This window comes from Chenopodium album, chromosome 3 (genome assembly GCF_948465745.1).
Source record: "Chenopodium album chromosome 3, dcCheAlbu1.1, whole genome shotgun sequence".
Taxonomy (NCBI): Eukaryota; Viridiplantae; Streptophyta; class Magnoliopsida; order Caryophyllales; family Amaranthaceae; genus Chenopodium; species Chenopodium album.
Genome location: NC_137836.1, coordinates 63,869,662 through 63,888,726, shown reverse-complemented (window position 1 = coordinate 63,888,726; position 19,065 = coordinate 63,869,662). Strand labels below are relative to the sequence as shown.

The 19,065-nt window shown below is 30.8% G+C and overlaps 1 protein-coding gene across 1 annotated transcript; it reads left to right on the top strand.

Moving 5' to 3' along the window:
- Positions 1 to 7,550: 7,550 nt before the first annotated feature.
- LOC145614655 (bidirectional sugar transporter SWEET9-like) lies at positions 7,551 to 9,663 on the top strand. The gene is made up of 5 exons (XM_081669726.1): positions 7,551 to 7,789; positions 8,006 to 8,219; positions 8,373 to 8,564; positions 8,674 to 8,793; positions 8,962 to 9,663. Exons 1-5 carry the CDS (start codon positions 7,698 to 7,700, stop codon positions 9,307 to 9,309), a joined length of 966 nt encoding a protein of 321 aa, XP_081525852.1. The 5' UTR covers positions 7,551 to 7,697; the 3' UTR covers positions 9,310 to 9,663.
- Positions 9,664 to 19,065: the final 9,402 nt, after the last annotated feature.

Here is a 19,065-nt window from a genome sequence, read left to right as displayed (position 1 = left end):
TGCTTAACTTAACCAATATTCTAAAATAGTTTTTATTTTCTATTCGTAAATATCATACAAGTAAAATGTTAACGTTATGAATATACGTATTGTTAATTTATTAATTCAATAACTTTTTTTTTTTGCAATAACAATTACATTTAATTTATACATTAATAATAATGATAAATTATCAAAAAGCATATTGATAGAGAAAAATTAAACATGATACGCTTATAAAGAAAAATAGAGGGAATGTAATAATGTATATGCTCGTATATATTGAGCTCCATTTTTATAGTAGTAGCTAGCTAATCAAGTTGTGCTTTTAGCTTAAATATCTTGCAGCAACTAGCAAACAAACCACATTACTACAACTTCAACAAGAAAGTGCCTTCACAATTTCAAAAAATATAATGTGAGAAATAATTATTGAAGTTTCATAAAACATAATATAATTTGGCCATGGACATATAGAAATTAAAAATAATGTATAATTTTCTTTTTTTATGATATTTATTGTGGAACAACTCCAAATAAAACATAAAATAGTACAAGGAAAAAGAACAAAAAAACTACACTATGGAGGAACAAAACGGGGAAATTAAATTCACACCTCTAATATTCGGTTTTATGTAAGATATTTACCAAGGTCCCAAGGTACTTCAATTTTAAAAAGGTTATTATGTTTAAGTCTAACAATTTCTTGATTAGCTAGTCAGTTTGCTATATAAATTTTTCCAGTAAAACATGACCTACTTTAACCTTTTCTTATCAAGTTTAGACAAAATAACATATTATTTATTTAAATTAAAGGTAAAGCAAAATGTTATTTTTATCTTTTTTATTTATTTATTTTTTTTTTGAAAGAAAGGTTGATTTTATCTAATTGAGTCATCCTTCCTTAATTAACTAGTCAATTTGCTGCATAAATTTCTCTCCCGAAAACATGAACCACTTCAACTTTAATCATGTTTGCTAATCAAGCTAATATAAGTCATGGCAAAACATCACATTTTTGGTAAGGCAAAATTTAAAAGGTTAAGCAATTTAAACATAACGGTCTAATATTATGAGTCACGTGCATGGTCATGGACTATGATTACTCAATTAAGAAGAGACATAAAATAAAGGAAAAAAAGAAAAAGAAATCAATAAAAAGTAAAGTAATAACCGTACACAACTCTTCTGCCTTGCTTTGCTCTTCCTTGTCTCTCTCTAGTCCATGCTTTCATACTTTACGTCACTACAAATTATTATCAACTTTTTTTTCTTTTCATGTTTCAAAAAAATAAAAAAGAGAAATGTGAAAAATAGTTTGGTATAACAATGAAATGGCCTGACTGCGCCGAATAACAGATATTATTCTGTCTTTAGCCTTACCATTGAGGCATTGAGCCACCCCCAAAGGCCGAAACTATATTATGGGCTTCTCCTTTCTTTCTTCTTTCTATTTTCTATATAATTCGTACTTTTTTATTGCATATAATAATATTACTAATAATAATATGCTTTGACAATGTTAATTTCGTTACGTAAATATAGAAAAAAAAAATGACTTTTAGTGCGAGTGTATGATTCAATCATCATCTTATATCACTAATTCACTATTATGAAGTATGCATCATATTATAGTATTACACGTGATACAAATACAAACTTACCTGGTTTACTTTAAATGTATTATTTTGCATTTAAAATCACAATTTGATAGCTAAGTAGTTGGTTTATTGTCTGTCATTTTTTCAATTAAACTTGTAAGCTAAATTCACCAAAACTTAATTAAATAGAGAAAAATAATTAGATAAATTAATTTGAATATGATTTCTATAAATATCATGTGAAACAAATCTTGGCATGAAATGTTCTTATGCAGTTATGCTACAAGTTATATATACTTATATCTTGTACATAATGCGACCTTGGTTACCTCTTCATAAATTAAATTCGTCTCATAGTCAATCGTAATTATCATTAACACCGTTTATTATCAACAACACTGTTAGGGTATGTTTTGTCCAATAATCCCATAAACAAACAAAAAAATAATAACCTAACAGCTACTTAAAATCAATAAACCACACATGATTTTTCGTTCCTATATTTTCCTCTTTGATAATCTTCTTTTGCCATGTCTTACTCCACCATGGCCCCACTCTATTGATCATTTTTAACCAATAGCCACAATCAACATCATCTCTACCATTTAATTTCAATATGAAAAATCAAGAGTTTGCTTCAATTCAATCCCTACTATATACTTCACGTACAAAAATCACCATCAAAGAACCTAGTTAATGAAATAGTCACTATTTATTTTCTCAAACACTTGACTAATTTGAGTAATTTCAAGACTAAGTCAAGCCCTGAAAAGTGTTACTTTATAATTAGTTATTTAGAATCATATTCATTCTTAAATTGCTGTTTTAGAAAACAAAGCACGATTTAGTAATCACTGCACCCAAGCCGTAGCTTCTATGTAGTATGGCTACCGAGAAACGCATATTCAAGCGTTATACTATACATTTCCTTGAACAATATTCTCTAGTAAGTTAATTTAAAATACTACTTTTGTTTCTTATTATGTGCAACAATAAGTATTATTTGTGAGACATAAAATATAACTTTGTTGCACATAATAAGAACATAAGTAATATATAAAATATCTTAACATGACTTTAATTTGAAAATATAAAATTAGGTCTAAAGGTGCAATATGTACTTCTAATTACAAAAAATATCTACAATAACCATTTTAGTAAGGGCTTTTATGTGCACACCAAATATATCATGATTTGAATAATATGGTAAAAATTAGAATTTTCTTGTTAGTGTTTGTGTACAAACGAGTGCTCATATCGATTAAGACATGTGTGAATGAAAATATAATATGTGTTTATAAAAATTCTAGCTAATTAAAGGTTGTATTTTCAGAATTTTGTTTGAGATATTAGAGAGATAATATTACAAGAGGCTAGGGTTGCGTCGTCCATTAGTAGGGAGGCTAGGGTTGCGTCGTCCATTAGTAATTGTGATGGTGCCATGCATTTTGATGTGGCCATTATAAGTTTTAAAGTGGTGATTTCATATTTCCCTTTCTTATTTTGAAGTCCAATTCTTTCAAACTCAATTATTAGAATGAGAATAACAATTAAATTAAATATTGGCTTCAACATTATTCAAATAAATAAATGACTAGTTCAAATCCTAATCCTCTAATCTCCAATTCCTTTAGAAGTTGGATACATGGTGCACTACTCTCTCCACCTTTCCAAAAAATCTTGAGAGGAAGATTATTGAAAAATGTATGGTGTGTGTGACCATATTTGGTTTGTGATTCATTATATGAGTATTATCAATTAATCATAAAAAAAAAAATTAAATATCGGTTGGTTCGAGTAAATTCTTTTTTATTTTGAGAATTAAATATATAATACTTATACAAGTATACGTTAATAAGAGTAACCTCTTTTTCCATAAAACTAATTATAAAAAAAAAAATTAATTTAGGGTCTGTTCTCATTGACTGAACTCAACTGAACTGAACTGAACTGAATTGAGCTGAACTGAACTGAATTGAACTGAGTTGAACTGAACTGAACTGAACTGAACTGAACTGAATATTTTATAAGAGAAGGAAATTAGGAGTTGAACTGAACTGAACTGAATTGAGCTGAACTGAACTGAACTGAACTGAATTTGAACGTAAGAGAACAGTCCCTTAAACCGTGTTGCAAATGTGCTTGTTATAATTATTTTATTATTTAAATTGTGAAACTAAAGCAAGGTTTATGTAAGATTGGGTAGCTAGCAAGAAGTGTTTGAGTTCATGCATGGCATACTTGATTGTACTAGTATTATACAGTAGTATTATATCGCTTTAATTTGGCCCGGCCTTTATAGTTATTTTTAATTTTGGCAATATTGGATAGAATAACACAAATTATTGCTTGGGTGCGTTCAACCTCACGAACTTTAAGTGGAACAATAAACAACACAAATTTTGGGAATTGGGTGTGGTAAATGACATAAATGATTTATGGTCTCTGGCCATTTTTTTTTCAATGAAATTTAAATTACTTCTACATTCACTAAACTTGATAATCGATTATGCTCTATGAATTAGGTGATGGTAAGTTACCATAATATATATATATATATAGGCCAAAGAATATATTCTTTGAAGACTAAGTTGAAGGTCGAAGACAAAGACTCCATTCTTTCCTTCAAGACCTGTTCTCTTCAGATTATTTTCAGTTCAGTTCAGTTCAGCTTAGCTTAGCTCTATTAAGTTCAGTTCAGGTCCAGTTCAGTTCTTAATTTCCTTCTCTCATAAAATATTCAGTTCAGTTCAGTTTTTAATTTCCTTCTCTCATAAAATATTCAGTTCAATTCAGTTCATTTCAGCTCCAATAAATTCAGTTCAGTTTAGCTCAATCAAAACAGACCCTTAGTAAGTTTTGATACAAATAATGGAGAAGACATGCATATTAGGGTTTTGTATGATTATTTTGATTGACTTATGGGTAATTTTAGGTTTGGTGTGATAGTTTTGGACAAATCCCAATCACAAAGATTATACTCACTCCGTTTTTAAATACTTGCTCCATTTCTTCATGCGCGAAATTTTAGGAGAAATTGGAGAAAGTAATAAAATATGGAGGTAGTGGGGTAGTTGAGAAAATAAAAAATTGTAAAAAGCAAAAGTAGTGGAAGAATAGGAGGAGAGAGAAGTATGTTGGGTCTACCAAGTGTAAGAAATGAATTAAATATTGTAAAAGATTTTCAAAAAAGGAAATGGAGCAAGTATTTAAAAACGGGCGGAAAAGGAAAGTGAAGGAAGTATTTAAAAATGGAGGGAGTATATAGTACTATAGTAGACACGTGAAGGGAAGGGGTTAATTTTATTTTTTGACAATTGTCGCAATCTAGTGAAATTTTCGGCAACGGAAATCATTTATGTTAATTATCGCACCTAACCTCCAAAGTTTGTGTTGTTTATTGCACTTAAAGTTTGTGCTCTTGTTAACAGGCAAGGTTCTTTACAGGCAAGGTTCTTTAAAAATGGGGGAAAAGGATAAGATGTTGCATGGACTTGCATTTAATTAATATGGAGTAGAATATAGAGTCCTTAAAATTAGATCAAATAATACTTGATATTTATGATGTTGTCTGGTTTCATCTCCGAAAAATAAGAAAGTCGGCTTGGGGTAGTAATCGAAGAAGTGAATGGATTGATTCCCTTAAAAAAAAAAAAAAAATGGTTCAGGGATCTCATTAATTAAATACATTTGATTGTAATTTCGATTTCCTTTATAAAAAAAACTGTAATTTCGATTGAATTAAATAAATGAAATTAATCAGTGGTTCCCTTCAATTAAATAAAAATACAGTAAATAAATCAGTGGTTAGTTACTGAAGTTGAGCAATTAGCCCATTCTTTCTTTCAAGTCCAATAACCTCTGAGAAAGCTAGCTGTCAAATTACAAAACACCCTGCTTCTTGTTTCTTTTGTGCCCTGCCTTGTGGCCCTGTGTCCCAACTTTTCAGATTCCATTGTTTTTTATATACAAAATTATTCTAATTTCTTTCAAGAAATATACTTTTTCATAAAATGTTTTAGTGTATTTCCTTTGAAATAAATTTATATCCAAGATACAATTAAAGAAAATAATTATCACTTTGAATATTCATATTCAGCTTCAAAAAAAAAAAAAAAAAATGGTACTCGAAGTCCTAAATTTAGTTCTCTGCTCAATTACAGTAGTAGAAGATTAGAAGTACAGAGTACGATGTATAATGGTTTGATTATCAAAGTTATTTTTCTATATAAATTGAAAATATCTATGCTAATACACGTAATCACTCTAGTAACTAATAATATTTGGGGTACTAGTCATATAAATAGATAATACAAAATATAGGGGAACATAACATTCTAAATTAATTGAATTACAAGTATAGTAGATCCTTCTAACTTTAAAATAGTTATTAAGTACATCAAATGGTTTTGGCCGGTGTATTCTTACATTCTAACATTGTATGATTCTATTTTGTCATTCTAAATTCTAATCCTTCTAATATATAAAAGGCCAGAAAAATCTACCATGCACGTTTCTAATTAACGGATTAAGTATATAATATGGTGTTTAATTTTTATTGTCTTATTAGTGTTAGTATAAATTTCCACAAACATAAGTTCAGAAATAAATTAGACAAATACAATTACGATATAATTATAAAAATAAGTTTTGATACATTCACATAAAAACTCTCTGAGTTCAAATATCAAAAGACCAGAGAAAATTAATTCTGCTACATATGTTCACAAAGTTGTAATGGGTTTACGAATAAGTTTTATTGTATACTCATATATAATAAGTTCTAATAAAAGGGAAATGATTTCAAATTCTTGAAAAAAAAAAATTATTGTAATAGAAGAAAAAGTTAATTTTGCAACAATTTAATTTATTATTATTATTTTTTTTAAAAAAAGACAGCTATATATAGCCATAAAGTTATACCAATCTACCAAAATACAACAAATAAATGAAGAATTATTATGAGTTCGTTAAAAATATATTGGGAGATATTTTTATTTTTATTTGTTTTTGGGAGACCCGAATTACAAGTTAGTAGGTGCTAGCTGTGTTGTTGGTCCAAGCTCAAATATCAACTCGCTTAAAAGTGAGAGTTCGTAAACCGTAGAACATATGCTCGAGAAAATTAAAGGAGCTATAGTAACAAATTAAAATTAAATCAAGGGACTACAATTAAAGCTAGTGTCAATTTATTTTTAAAAGTACGAAGCTGTATTTGATTGGTACGTTTACTTCTCCTATTGCTTACGGTTCGATTGCTTACAGCCTAGAAAGAAAATGCTTGTCTCTAATAAAACCGTTATTCTGCCCATTCGGTAATCACTTATTTAACGTGACCGCGTGACAATACTTATTCAGAAAACGAAATAGTGCAATACAATTCAGTTACATTCCATACTAGTTACATTCAATACTAATTATGCCTAGCATATATATACCGGCGATGTACAAGTAAAATGATAAAATTACCACCAAGTAGATATATCATAAGTCATTAAATTATTTTACTCAATTGGTAATTACTTTTTCAACGTGACAACATCTACTTACAAATCAAAAAGTGTAATCTAACGTAGTTACATTCAATACTAATTAACTATGCCTAGCATATAGGTAAAACGATGAATTACCCACTAAGCAGCTCTATCATTCGTGGAACCTCCGTGAGAAAGTTGCTAAATAACATAAGCTAGTTGAGCAAGCAAAGTTAATAAAACCAATCAAAAGTTAAGTTAAACAATCAACAATAATTACCATGTAATGCTAATTGCTAATGCATGCTAGTTGAGCTGTTTTGCATTACTATACAACAAAATATAAATTGCTTTAAAGTATTAATAACTAAATAAATTCAATTATTAAAAAAAGAAAAGAAAAAAACATTTCTCCATTTTCTCTCTTTTACACGCCATCAATACGTTTGTCATTCTTCCTATAAATACCAATGCTTCCATACTCTTTCTTGCCGCAGTTGCCATAATAAGCTCTTCTCTCTCTAGATCTTTCTCTCTCTAGCTTTTTAAGCTAGTTTTTCTCTCCTTAGCTCCTCTTCTTAATTACAATTATTATTCACTAATCACATTAATTAGAAAAGGAGCTAAGGTTGAGCTTATTGAAATGGCATTCTCAGCTGCTCAACTCCATGAATTAACCGTTCTTTTTGGCATCCTTGGAAACATTGTTTCCTTTGGGGTCTACTTGGCTCCATTGTAAGTCCTCCCGTCTCTCAACTCACTCTGTCGAGAATTAATAGTCACGTTGATTCACACTGTAATCGATCATTGTCAGAACTGACTACAGTGTAACTAATGAATCTAGACGGAAGGAGTAGTATAATGTTTATTAGTATATATGTTGTACTATATATAACTTGGTTTATTTATTATATTTGATTAATGTTATTTGTTTTTTTTGGGTATATATAGGCCAACATTTTGGAGGATATTCAAGAAGAAATCAACACTAGGGTTTCAATCCATACCTTATTCAGTTGCACTATTTAGTGCCATGCTATTGTTGTACTATGCCTTCATTAAGGAAAAGAATGGTTTTATGATCATTACTATCAACACCATTGGTTGTGCTATTGAAGGCTCCTATCTCATTATCTACCTCATTTACGCTCCTAAAAAAGCCAAGGTACTTACACAAATTCATTCTCGATCTTATTCATATGAAATACTGACTCTGTGTCTAAAAGTTCTGTAACAATATGAAATTTTTTGAGACAGAGGGAGTATCACGAGTTACAAAAATTGTAACATTTTCTAATGAATGGTTTATTTTGTATAGGTGTACACATTCAAGTTGTTGGGACTATTCAATGTAGGGTTTTTTGGGCTTATAGTGCTTACAACCATGGTGTTTGTTCATGGATTGGATGAGCACAACATGTTGTCAAAAGGCGGTATGCGTGAAAGCGTTGTTGGATGGATTTGTGGCATCTTCTCCGTTTGTGTCTTTGCTGCTCCTCTTAGTGTTATGGTACGTAATTTTTATTCACTACCAAAAAAAAAAAAAAAAAAAAAATCTAAGGCATGCATGATAATTGAATATTGATTGATAATGTTTCTTTTGATGGAAATAATTGCAGAGAATGGTGATAAAGACAAAGAGTGTAGAATTCATGCCATTTTGGCTATCATTTTCCCTCACACTTTGTGCGATTATGTGGTTCTTTTATGGATTACTCATTAAGGACTTCTACATTGCTGTAAGTAACTTTATCCAATCTAATGATATTTTCCCGTTTTAGTACTCTTAACATCTAGAATTGATTATCACGTTAACAACATATATATAAATATATATAATATATTATATAATTTGAACTAGTAATGTGACAGCTGATGTTTATTTGAAATGTTGTTATCTATTGCAGTTGCCGAACATCCTTGGGTTTGCCTTTGGGATTGTACAAATGATACTATACATCATATACAAGGATTCAAAGAAGAAGCTAAACAACAACAATGGAGATCTCATGATAAAAGAAACAGATATCATGCAACTTCAAGAGTTAGCTGTTGATATAAAGCTTGGAAAAGTTGAGAAAATTGAGCAAAATGAGCAACAAAATAGGCCAGCTGAAGCTATTGAAGTTATTGTAGAGGAGATGGTTGAGGTGAACAACAACAATAATAATAATGAGGGTGATAACAATATTGTTAAGGAAATTAATGGGAAAGCGACCAATGGCAATGCGCCACGTGAAGAAGGTGCATGCTAAGTATCTTGGGTGTCCACACTATATATGCTATGTTGATGAAAGATGATGCATAAAAAATGTTGGTGGGTCCATTAATCACAAATGGAATATAAAGGGAGCAATAAAAGGAAACAAAAGGTGACATGGATGTGTTTGGAAAAAATGGAGGAGAAAATATAGGGAGGCTAAAATTATTTATTTGATGTATATTTTATGATGTTTCTAGATTTTATTTCAATGTACTTTTGTTATTTAATTTTCCATGTATTTCTCTAACTAGGTTAATAATTTCATTACAAGAAGTTATAGGGGGTAGATAGATTTCATTTTAGTAGTAAATATAATTATTTTTATGTAGACTTTATTGTAATTGTACCAAGCACTTCTTACTTCAATTGAAACTATCATTTGCCCCCCCCAAAAAAATCTTAGCTTTGATTTATTTTTCATTCTTTTAGTACGTGAATTAAGCGTTAATTGAAAGCCATATGAAAAATTATAAAGTGAAATAAATCTTACTCTCAACAATCTTAAATTCTTGTTATCAAAGTTTGGTAATTTATTTTTGTTTTATTACTTGACTAAACTTTCAACATCTAATGATCTCTTTCATGTTGATTACCTAGAGAAACTCTCACCAATTAATATGGTAGTTAGTATTTAATTAATTTAATTAATATAAGCTCATTCAAATTATTTGTTAATTAAGCTGTAATTTGTAAGCTTTCAATATGCATGGCTGCTATTTTCAATGTATCTTGTAGCATTTGGTGGAATGGTGGCTCAACAAAGTTATGTACGTGTTTCATTTAGGTGTAACTTTCATGTAATCAAATATTTTAGCCACAAAAAAGGGCAAAAAAGGGAACATATTAAGGATTTCACCAACAAATAATTCATCATTATGTTTTTTTTTTTTTTTTAATTTTAAAGTGTATATTTGAGTTGGATGACTAATTTGAAATTTGTCCTTTGTTCGATGTGTTACTTAAATAGCTTGGTTAAATATCTGAATTTTGTACAATCTCTTTTTGTTTGCCATTTTTTTTCAAGCAATAATGATAGTTGTTCAATTGATCTAAAAGAGAAAGTTGTTAAGAAGCTAAGATTTAGAGAAATAAAACTATTTAAGTGCAAAGGACATGATATTGTCCATAAATAAGAAAATGAAACTTCAACAAAATTGATGGACAAATATTCAACAATAAACAGACATACTTAAAATTCTGATGTTGAACCGTTATAGAATTTTTTTATCATGCATTCGTCGATCAAAGTGAATAAACCCTTCTTTAATTTGTTTAATACACAAGCCGATTGCATTTTGAAAGAGAGTTTGATAATATACATGATCAATAGGGTTTCATAAAAAAAAACAGGCTAATAGATGAGGTGATGAGTGAAATATCTCATTGGTCTTATATGTTAATCAGTCTCCTTGCTTGTTTCATTCAATAACAAATTAAAAAAACATAATTATGTCATTTTCATTCCTAATAGACAATTATTCATTCCCTAAATTTAATTTATTAGATACTTACAATAATGGAATCAATATGCATAATAAAGAAAAACATGTAAGCCAATATTATACATGTGTGCATGTCATTATAGTATTATGATACATAATATACAACTACTTGCAATGCATTACTTTATGTTTTTAAAAGAAAACCTTTAGCTAGTTAACTTTAAAGCTATATTACATAGATCATCTTTAAGTAGGATAAAAAAAATATCAAAACAATTAGACTAGACTTCAAGTCTTCAAGCATATTCTCTTAAAATGAACTAAGTACTATCATACATTGGTTAAACAATTAAACCTTAATTAGTATTTATGTGGCACCTTTAATTTACTAGCACTAGAATAGTCAATGATGCAAAAGTATGAAATTCAGCGTAGGTCCAAAAATACCGCAACTTTAAGCTTAAAGAAAGGCTCATGTACAACTTTGAAAATCGTATATGCTAATGTTTAGTCACTGTTGAGTTCATGCATTAATATAATCTGCACGATTAACGTTGATTTAATCTTTCTAGATTACAGTAGATCATAAAGTACCAAATTAATTAATAATTAGCACAAAGATTCTCAAGTTTTCCTCCTGAATTCACACCATACATTTTATTGGTACTCTCTCCGATCCGTTTCTTTTCTATGCTTACGTTTGGGTTTTTTTTTCACAAGTATTAAGAAAAATACTTTCGGCGTAGGTAAATGGCCTGCGAGTTTATGTTTTAAGAGTAGACAAATATTATGTAAATGGGAATAGATTAATATTTTAGTAAATGAGAATACAAGTAGATGATTTGGGATTATTTGAATATTGTTGTACGGAGTACTAAATAGAAATAGCTAATTGCATTAAATATAGTTAAATATGAGGTAAGTGTAAAATTATATGGAGTAATTAGAATTTGTAACCAAAGCCAGGAAATGTCCAAAATAGAAATATATCTATAGAAAAGAGACGGAGGAAATAGTAATTTCAAGTCAAAGGGGCAGAAAATGTAATAGGGTACAATTGTTCTTTATAAAGATCGACAACCATACAATTGGATAGACGATCTAGTGGGTAGACACAACTTTAAAGGTAAGATGTGTAGACTGTAGTGATAGTAAATAAAACATTGAAATGAGATTGGATCTCATCTACATCGCTAATTGGCTCTTTATAGATCTATACACCTATGATAAAAAAGAAGAGACTGACAGACATGAATTTTACTGTATATATTAGTTTGAAATTTGTTTTAAAGTTAAATATCAAGACAATATAAATTTAACAAAATCACACGTAAATATATTTCATTTAATACAAGAATACCGTATACACGTCTATGAATACTCATGGTCATCTACATATTTGCACAAATAGATTCATTGGATGCACACAAACCCATACCACAACATGACTTGAGTTGTTAAAAATCGTTTCAAAAATGAGGTAATTAAGCACAAAAAGCATGAAGTGGAAAAGTAAAACGAAATGGAGTGGAAGTTATGCTAAATACACCCTATAAATCAATCAATCAAAGTTAGTTTTTTTTTTTTTTTTTCTTCTATTTATGGAAAGAAGATACCAACTATTGCATCACAATTCAAGTAGTTTGGTGATGCTAGTCCAAAAGCATTCGCGTCATGTGATTAATTGTGTGCGCAACTTATTAAAAGTGCACCGCAACTCGGTCACTAGCTAATTTTATTAACCATAATTCATTATTAATTAAGTAATTATGACCAAAAGAGCAAGTAGATGCATGGAGGAGAAAAAAGTCACCATTGGAATTAATAATCACCCATCAAGAAAGATTATGGAATCTAGTCAAAATTTGAAAATGTTCTCCTTCAATGGATTGTTGTTATGTTGGAGTAAATTATATAAGAGGATCTTTGCTCTTGCGTTTTTTTTGTCTACCTTTGTTACGGAATAAGGATCATATATTGTCTGCTCAAATTTAGTCATTTTTTATTTAATTTCTCAAATTGCGTTATTTTTAAATCCTTAAAATTGACAATGAGATTCCTAGTAAAGTCTTACACTTGACTAAAATGAAAAGGGTGAAGCTAGCCATTGAGTATAATTTTAGTGATATGATTAGTGATATAATTATAAGTGCTATATTAATTACATAACTAATATTCCTTATACTAATTCTGACCTTTAATTACATTGCTCTAATTTCAGTTGCAAATTATGCCATGACATTTAGGTGCACTCATTCATAGTTGGTTTGATTTTACTTTCTCAGTTTTGTATTTATTATTCTTGTGTCAAAAAAAAAATTTTATTATTCTTCCACTATTTAAGCTTAATTTTTGTTTTATCGCGAATAAAATGAACATAAATTATTATTACATATTAAATGAAATATATTGATTCACCAAATTATTTTACGGAATATTGTACTATTCAAAACTTTTTTTTATACGGAATTATATTAATAAATTGTATGTATCAACACGTTTTTAGGGATGTCTAGTCACGCACTCTTTTCGGAACAAACCAGATTGGGTTATTGGACCGAACAATTGGTGATTGCCTCTATGTAAGCACCCTTCTAAACCCCCGAGAGCTGCTAGGGTATATGCAACCCCCTTTTTTTTTTTTTTTTTTTTTTTGAAGGAAAGGGTACATGTAACACCTTAGATTCACTATAACCCTTAAATTAGCTAGTTACATTTGAAAAGTCGGTGCGACTTTGGTCTTGAAAGTTGTGACTACCAACAAAAGTAACACACTTCAAAAATTCTATAACCAGATGTTTGGAATAAATAAAATTCAACAAGAATGACAAGTGTCATCATTCAATGAATGTATAGACTCAAAATTAACTTTTTCAACAGTGTTTATAAAATCAATCCCATATTGGTTTTTGAAAAAAAGAACAAATATTAAAAAGAGGAATTAAGTAAACCACTTTTCTCTATTTGTCAAAATTATTTGAAAGCTGTAAACCAAAGATCTTTCACTATCAACGGTAGATAGCAAATTGAGCTATTAAGTTAAGCTATTGCATGATTGAGGGGTCTCTTTCACACAGTCAAACCTTCCCCATATAATTAATTTTTTTTTTACTGAAAAAGACTATTATTATTTTTATTATTTTTGCAATGTGATAATATTATGAATGTGATTTGAGAAAATACTAGGATCCTTCCTTCACAAAAGCATGAAGTTCAGATATTTCTTCCTCAAAAAGAAAAAGAACAAAAAGAAGCATAGATATTTAAAACTCTTTTGTACAAAGTAAATTAAAACATTAGGAGCAAAAAGGAAAAAAAAAAAAAAGTTGCAACTTTGTGTACACAATTATTAATCATGACAAAAAGACTTGCGTGGACCTGGTCCACAATAATATTATTGTGGACCCGAGGTCTATACACACGCAACTGACTTTATATTAAACATAGTGACCATTATTTTTAACATAGTAACCTTATTTTTATCCTAGTAACCTTTATTAAAACTATTACAACGTTTAATAATATTGTGAACTTGAAATACGACGCTATTACCCTAATTTTAACATAGTGACCTTTATTATTCATATTGATCAATATATAAAATATTTCATTACAAAAATAACCACTTAGGCCTATATATTACCAAAATGATTTTTATTTCAATATAGTGAACTTTTTTTAATTATAGTGACCTTTTTTTTTTATTAATAAAACAACCATACTCTCTCTAATGTTAGTGGTCCACAATAAATTAGTGTGAACCAGGTCCATTTAAGAATTTGTATAATCCTGATCGCTAATTTACTACCATGCATTAGATTATTACTACTCGGTGGTATAATTTTGGAATGCAAAGAAAATAATAATATTTATTGGGAGATCGAATTTTTATTTTCTTTGGATTGTAGTCTAATTAACATGTTAGATGACATACTTGTCTCATGTAATACACCTAAAGTCCTAAAGTCACAAAGCAATAATACTTCAAAACTCAAGGCTACATGATTTAGGCAAAGGTTTGTCAAGCTTAGTGGTTATGAATCTTATGATACATGCGATGTCATACGAAATCTATCATGCTGCTTAATATATCTTGGATTTTGGGTTGGACTCGAGCAACAAATTTGCTTCATACCATGTGTTGGTTGAGTTTAACTAGTGGGCTTTAATTGAAGTTTATATTATTCATTTGATTTAATAATAGAAAATTTTGAATTTTGGTACCTCGAATATGGGCTAATTGAATTTTCATACCCGTTTAAAATTTATTTTTAAATTGGTACCTCCAAAAACACAAAACTGTAGCTTTCAGTACCTCCGTCCATGTTCCGTTAAGTTTTCCGTTAGTGGGGTCCATTATCTAATTATTTAATAATTTAAATTATTAAACAAAAAAACATTTTTAAATTAAAAAACAAAACCTTAAAAAATTAAAAAAAAACCACCCGCCACAGCAGCTGCCGCCGCCGCGGCTAGGCAGGAAGCCTAGCCACAACAGCTGCCGCCGCGGCCAGGCAGGGGTGCCCATAAACCCACCACCCACGAACCCAGAAACCCACCACACCCCACCACCCATGAACCCCCGAAACCCACAACCCCACCACCCACGGCCCCGAAACCCACCACCCACAACCCACGAACCCAAAAACCCACCACCCCACCACCCACGAACCCCGAAACCCCCAAACGAACCACCTTTCACCACAAAACGAACCACCTTATCTGAAAACCACCACATCGCCGCGGCCAGGAACGAGGAAGAGAAGGTAGATGGTGGATGGTTGCGCTAGGATTTCGGGGAAGGGGAAAACATGGAGGGAAAGGGAAAGGGAAAAGGAGGGGGTGGGGTGCCGCGGCCAAGAACGAGGAAGGGAGGGAAAATGTTGGTGGTTGCGCTAGGGTTTTCGGGAAGGGGAAAACGGGGAGGGAAAGGGAAGGGGTGGCCGGCGCCGGTGCCAGGGGAATTCGACCACCAACAGCCGGAAGCCGGCGCTGGTTGCAGCGGCTGATTTTTTTATTTTATTATTTTTTAAGTTTTTTTTTATATATATAATTTTTTTTTAATAAATTAAATTATTAAATAATTAGATAATGGGCCCCACTAACGAAAAACTTAACGGAACTTGACGGAGGTACTGAAATATACAGTTATGTGTTTTTGGAGGTACCAATTTAAAAATAAATTTTAAACGGGCACGAAAATTCAATTAGCCCCATATTCAAGCTACCAAAATCCAAATTTTCTTTAATAATATATAATAAGGGACCATAATTGTTTAATTGAAGTTCGAGTTAGCCTAAATGACAATTATTGACTCTTCACATGTTGTGTATGTGGATGCTCGTGCGTATTTTGTATGGATAGATATTGTATGTGTAGAAAATGTTAAGGGATCGAAAGCTTATCCTCATTCATTCAATCATATATATAGAGTCGCAAAGTTTTATATGTGGCTAGCCATATGGGGTGGCCACTTCACATAATCACATACAATGCAATTAAACAAATAATAGGGGGTTACGGTGATGAGCAAATGAGATTACCTTAACGTATGTAGGTTACTTAAATGGAAAAAAGGGGTTGCTCTCTAAAATAAATGGATTATTCTTTCATTTTTTAAAACGAAATAATAGGGGTTACTCGAATGAACAAATGGGGTTACTTATTTTTAAATTATTTGATTTCACTCGTATAATGAATTTGAGTTACTTTTATGGATAATATGGGGTTACTCTTATAAAAAATGAGGTTACCTATACATATAAATGAATATTACTCTTAAAAATCAATGTGGCCACACAGTGTGGCTAACCACATGCAAGACTTACCCATATAGAGTACATTAGTTTCCCTAAAATATATCAAAAAATATTGAAGATATTATCTTGAGATAATCATAGTATATAAACTAGGAAACTAAATATATGATAATTATAATAATGATATGATAATATTTTTCGAATATTCCTGTAGACACCCATTTGTGCCTCCCCAAAACCAAATCCGGTGATGAGTACCTTTCACGTCGAATCATAATCGAATGAGGTGAAAGTGTGGAAAGCTTAGTGTTGCAGATAATTTTAATTTCTTTTCTTTTTTCTCTGTTTTTGAAAACCTATTTTAAGAAAAACAGTCAATCAAGTTTGGTTGGTCCATGGCAAGGGTCCAATAATGGTGTAGTTGGATGGGGCTTGAAAAGAGCTTTCCAACGATATATTATAAGCCCAATTCCGATGAATAATGAGGAAGTTATGGCCAAATTACTAAACTGGGCCCGGTTTGAGCCTTATATGCGGCCCAATGATTTAGAGGAGGGCCTAGTATGGATTTATCATTCCTAATGCAATTAGGATTGGTTTTAGTCTTCTAGATTCTTCTAGAAGGTTCTTTTCATTCATAATTCAATTAGCATTGATAAATTGACTTTTGTTGACTTTTAATCAGAATAAAAGAGTGTTTTTAAGGAAAATACGATTTTGCCCTTCTGTACGGCTAAATTTTATTTGAGTTTAGAAAACGCGTGAAAAAATTAATTAGCGCTTGACGACATACATTAGCGCCTGACGCTAATGCCTAGTGCCTGGCGCTAGCGTTAGCGCCTGTCGCTAACTTCTTTTTTACTCGTCGAAACTCTGATTTGTTTTTCTATCTTTTTGGTTAATTTTCTCTATAAATAGCCTCCTAAAATCTCCGTTTTTCATCACCAATTCTAATAAAATTCACAACTCTCTAATTCTCTTCTCTCTCGAAGCTAAAGCTTATTCTCTCTCTCTTTTCTAAACCAACCCCTTTCTCATACAAAATTCCGCATTCACAAGATCAAGAAACACTTAGCCAAGTTCGAAGTTGCCTTCGCCCTAGACGCGAAAGGTTTTAATTTCTAAGGCTTTGGTCCCAAATCTCTATTTCAATTATTTAATTTAATTGTTTGTTTTTATTTTCCTAGAAGTTACTAACGCGTGTATTTTGTTATTAGAAAGAGGTACGAGGCATCCAAGTAAGTGCTTTAATTTGTTTTATTGATATTATGATATAGAAATCATGTTTAGGTTGTTATTATGATTCCTAATGTCATGTTAGGGTGTTTTGATCTTCCTAGTACCATGTTTAGGGAAAAAGTTATAATATCAAATATTCTTATTATGATTTTTGTGATATTTTCTATGTTCTTTCCTAGTATTCATTTTAGGGCTATATATTTAATCTTTGATGTTTAGTGACATGCTAGGGTTTGTTATTAATCTTGTTAGTACCTAGCATCTTGCTATTATTATGCTTTAACATAATTATTATTGTTATGATTATTATTATGTTGCTTGATATATATTTATTTGTTATTGCTTGATCACGTCTTTTATGCGTGTTTAAAGGGAATTTGTACTTGTAATCACGCTTAATAAAATAATTAATAATCTTGTTAGGGTTAATTTGATTATAATTCAAGTGATCGCCAATAATAGTTTTATTTGTGCATTAATATTTAACCAACATAGATAAATAGGTTTAGGGTAAACCTATTGATTGCATGTTAGTCAGAAAGTGCACATGAATACGATCAGAATAAAGTAGAGGCCTATTATTAGGGCAGGTTCAATCTCTTTTAGGTTGGATTTGTACCTTCATCCCCGAACTACCAGTCATGGTTCCAGACCTATTGGAGTAAACGATCTCCTGGATCGTTAAGGGATGTAACCTTCACCTCGTGAATGGTTTACAAGTTCCTAAAACTTGTTGGCGACTCTTTTGCTCTATCTTCTTTCCCTTTGGACGCCACCATACTTTAGTGTATGATCACAGTGGGGTTCAAGCTAGGGATAATGCTTGAAATATTCCCTACAATTCCTAACACCCCCCCTCAAGTTGGAGCAGGTGGATTGAAGACGCCCAACTTGCCAAGTAATAGATCTATCAAATTGTGATTTGTCGAGGGCCTTTGTGAAGATATCGACTAATTACTCATAGGTACGAACATAGGATGGATCAATCAAACCTTCTGAAATAGTATCTCGGGCAAAGTGACAGTCAATTTCAATATATTTCGTTTGTTCATGGAAAACTGGATTCTTTGCAACGTGCAAAGCTTATTGACTATCACAAAATAGCTTGATAACCTTAGAATGTTTCACTCCCAGGCTCAAAAGGAGTCCTTTTAACCACTTCAGCTCACATGTAATAGTGGTCATAGAACGATATTTCGCTTCTGCAGAACTTGTAGAGACGGTCTTGTGCTTTTTGGTTTTCCAAGAGATATGTGACTTACCAAAAAATACTAGCCACCATGTCAAAGATCTACGTGTCAAGGGGC

Coding starts and splice junctions, on each gene's coding strand:
- LOC145614655 (XM_081669726.1), top strand. CDS start 7,698: ATGGCATTCTCAGCTGCTCAACTCCATGAATTAACCGTTCTTTTTGGC. Junction 7,790..8,005: donor GGGGTCTACTTGGCTCCATT/GTAAGTCCTCCC, acceptor GGGTATATATAG/GCCAACATTTTGGAGGATAT. Junction 8,565..8,673: donor CTGCTCCTCTTAGTGTTATG/GTACGTAATTTT, acceptor AAATAATTGCAG/AGAATGGTGATAAAGACAAA.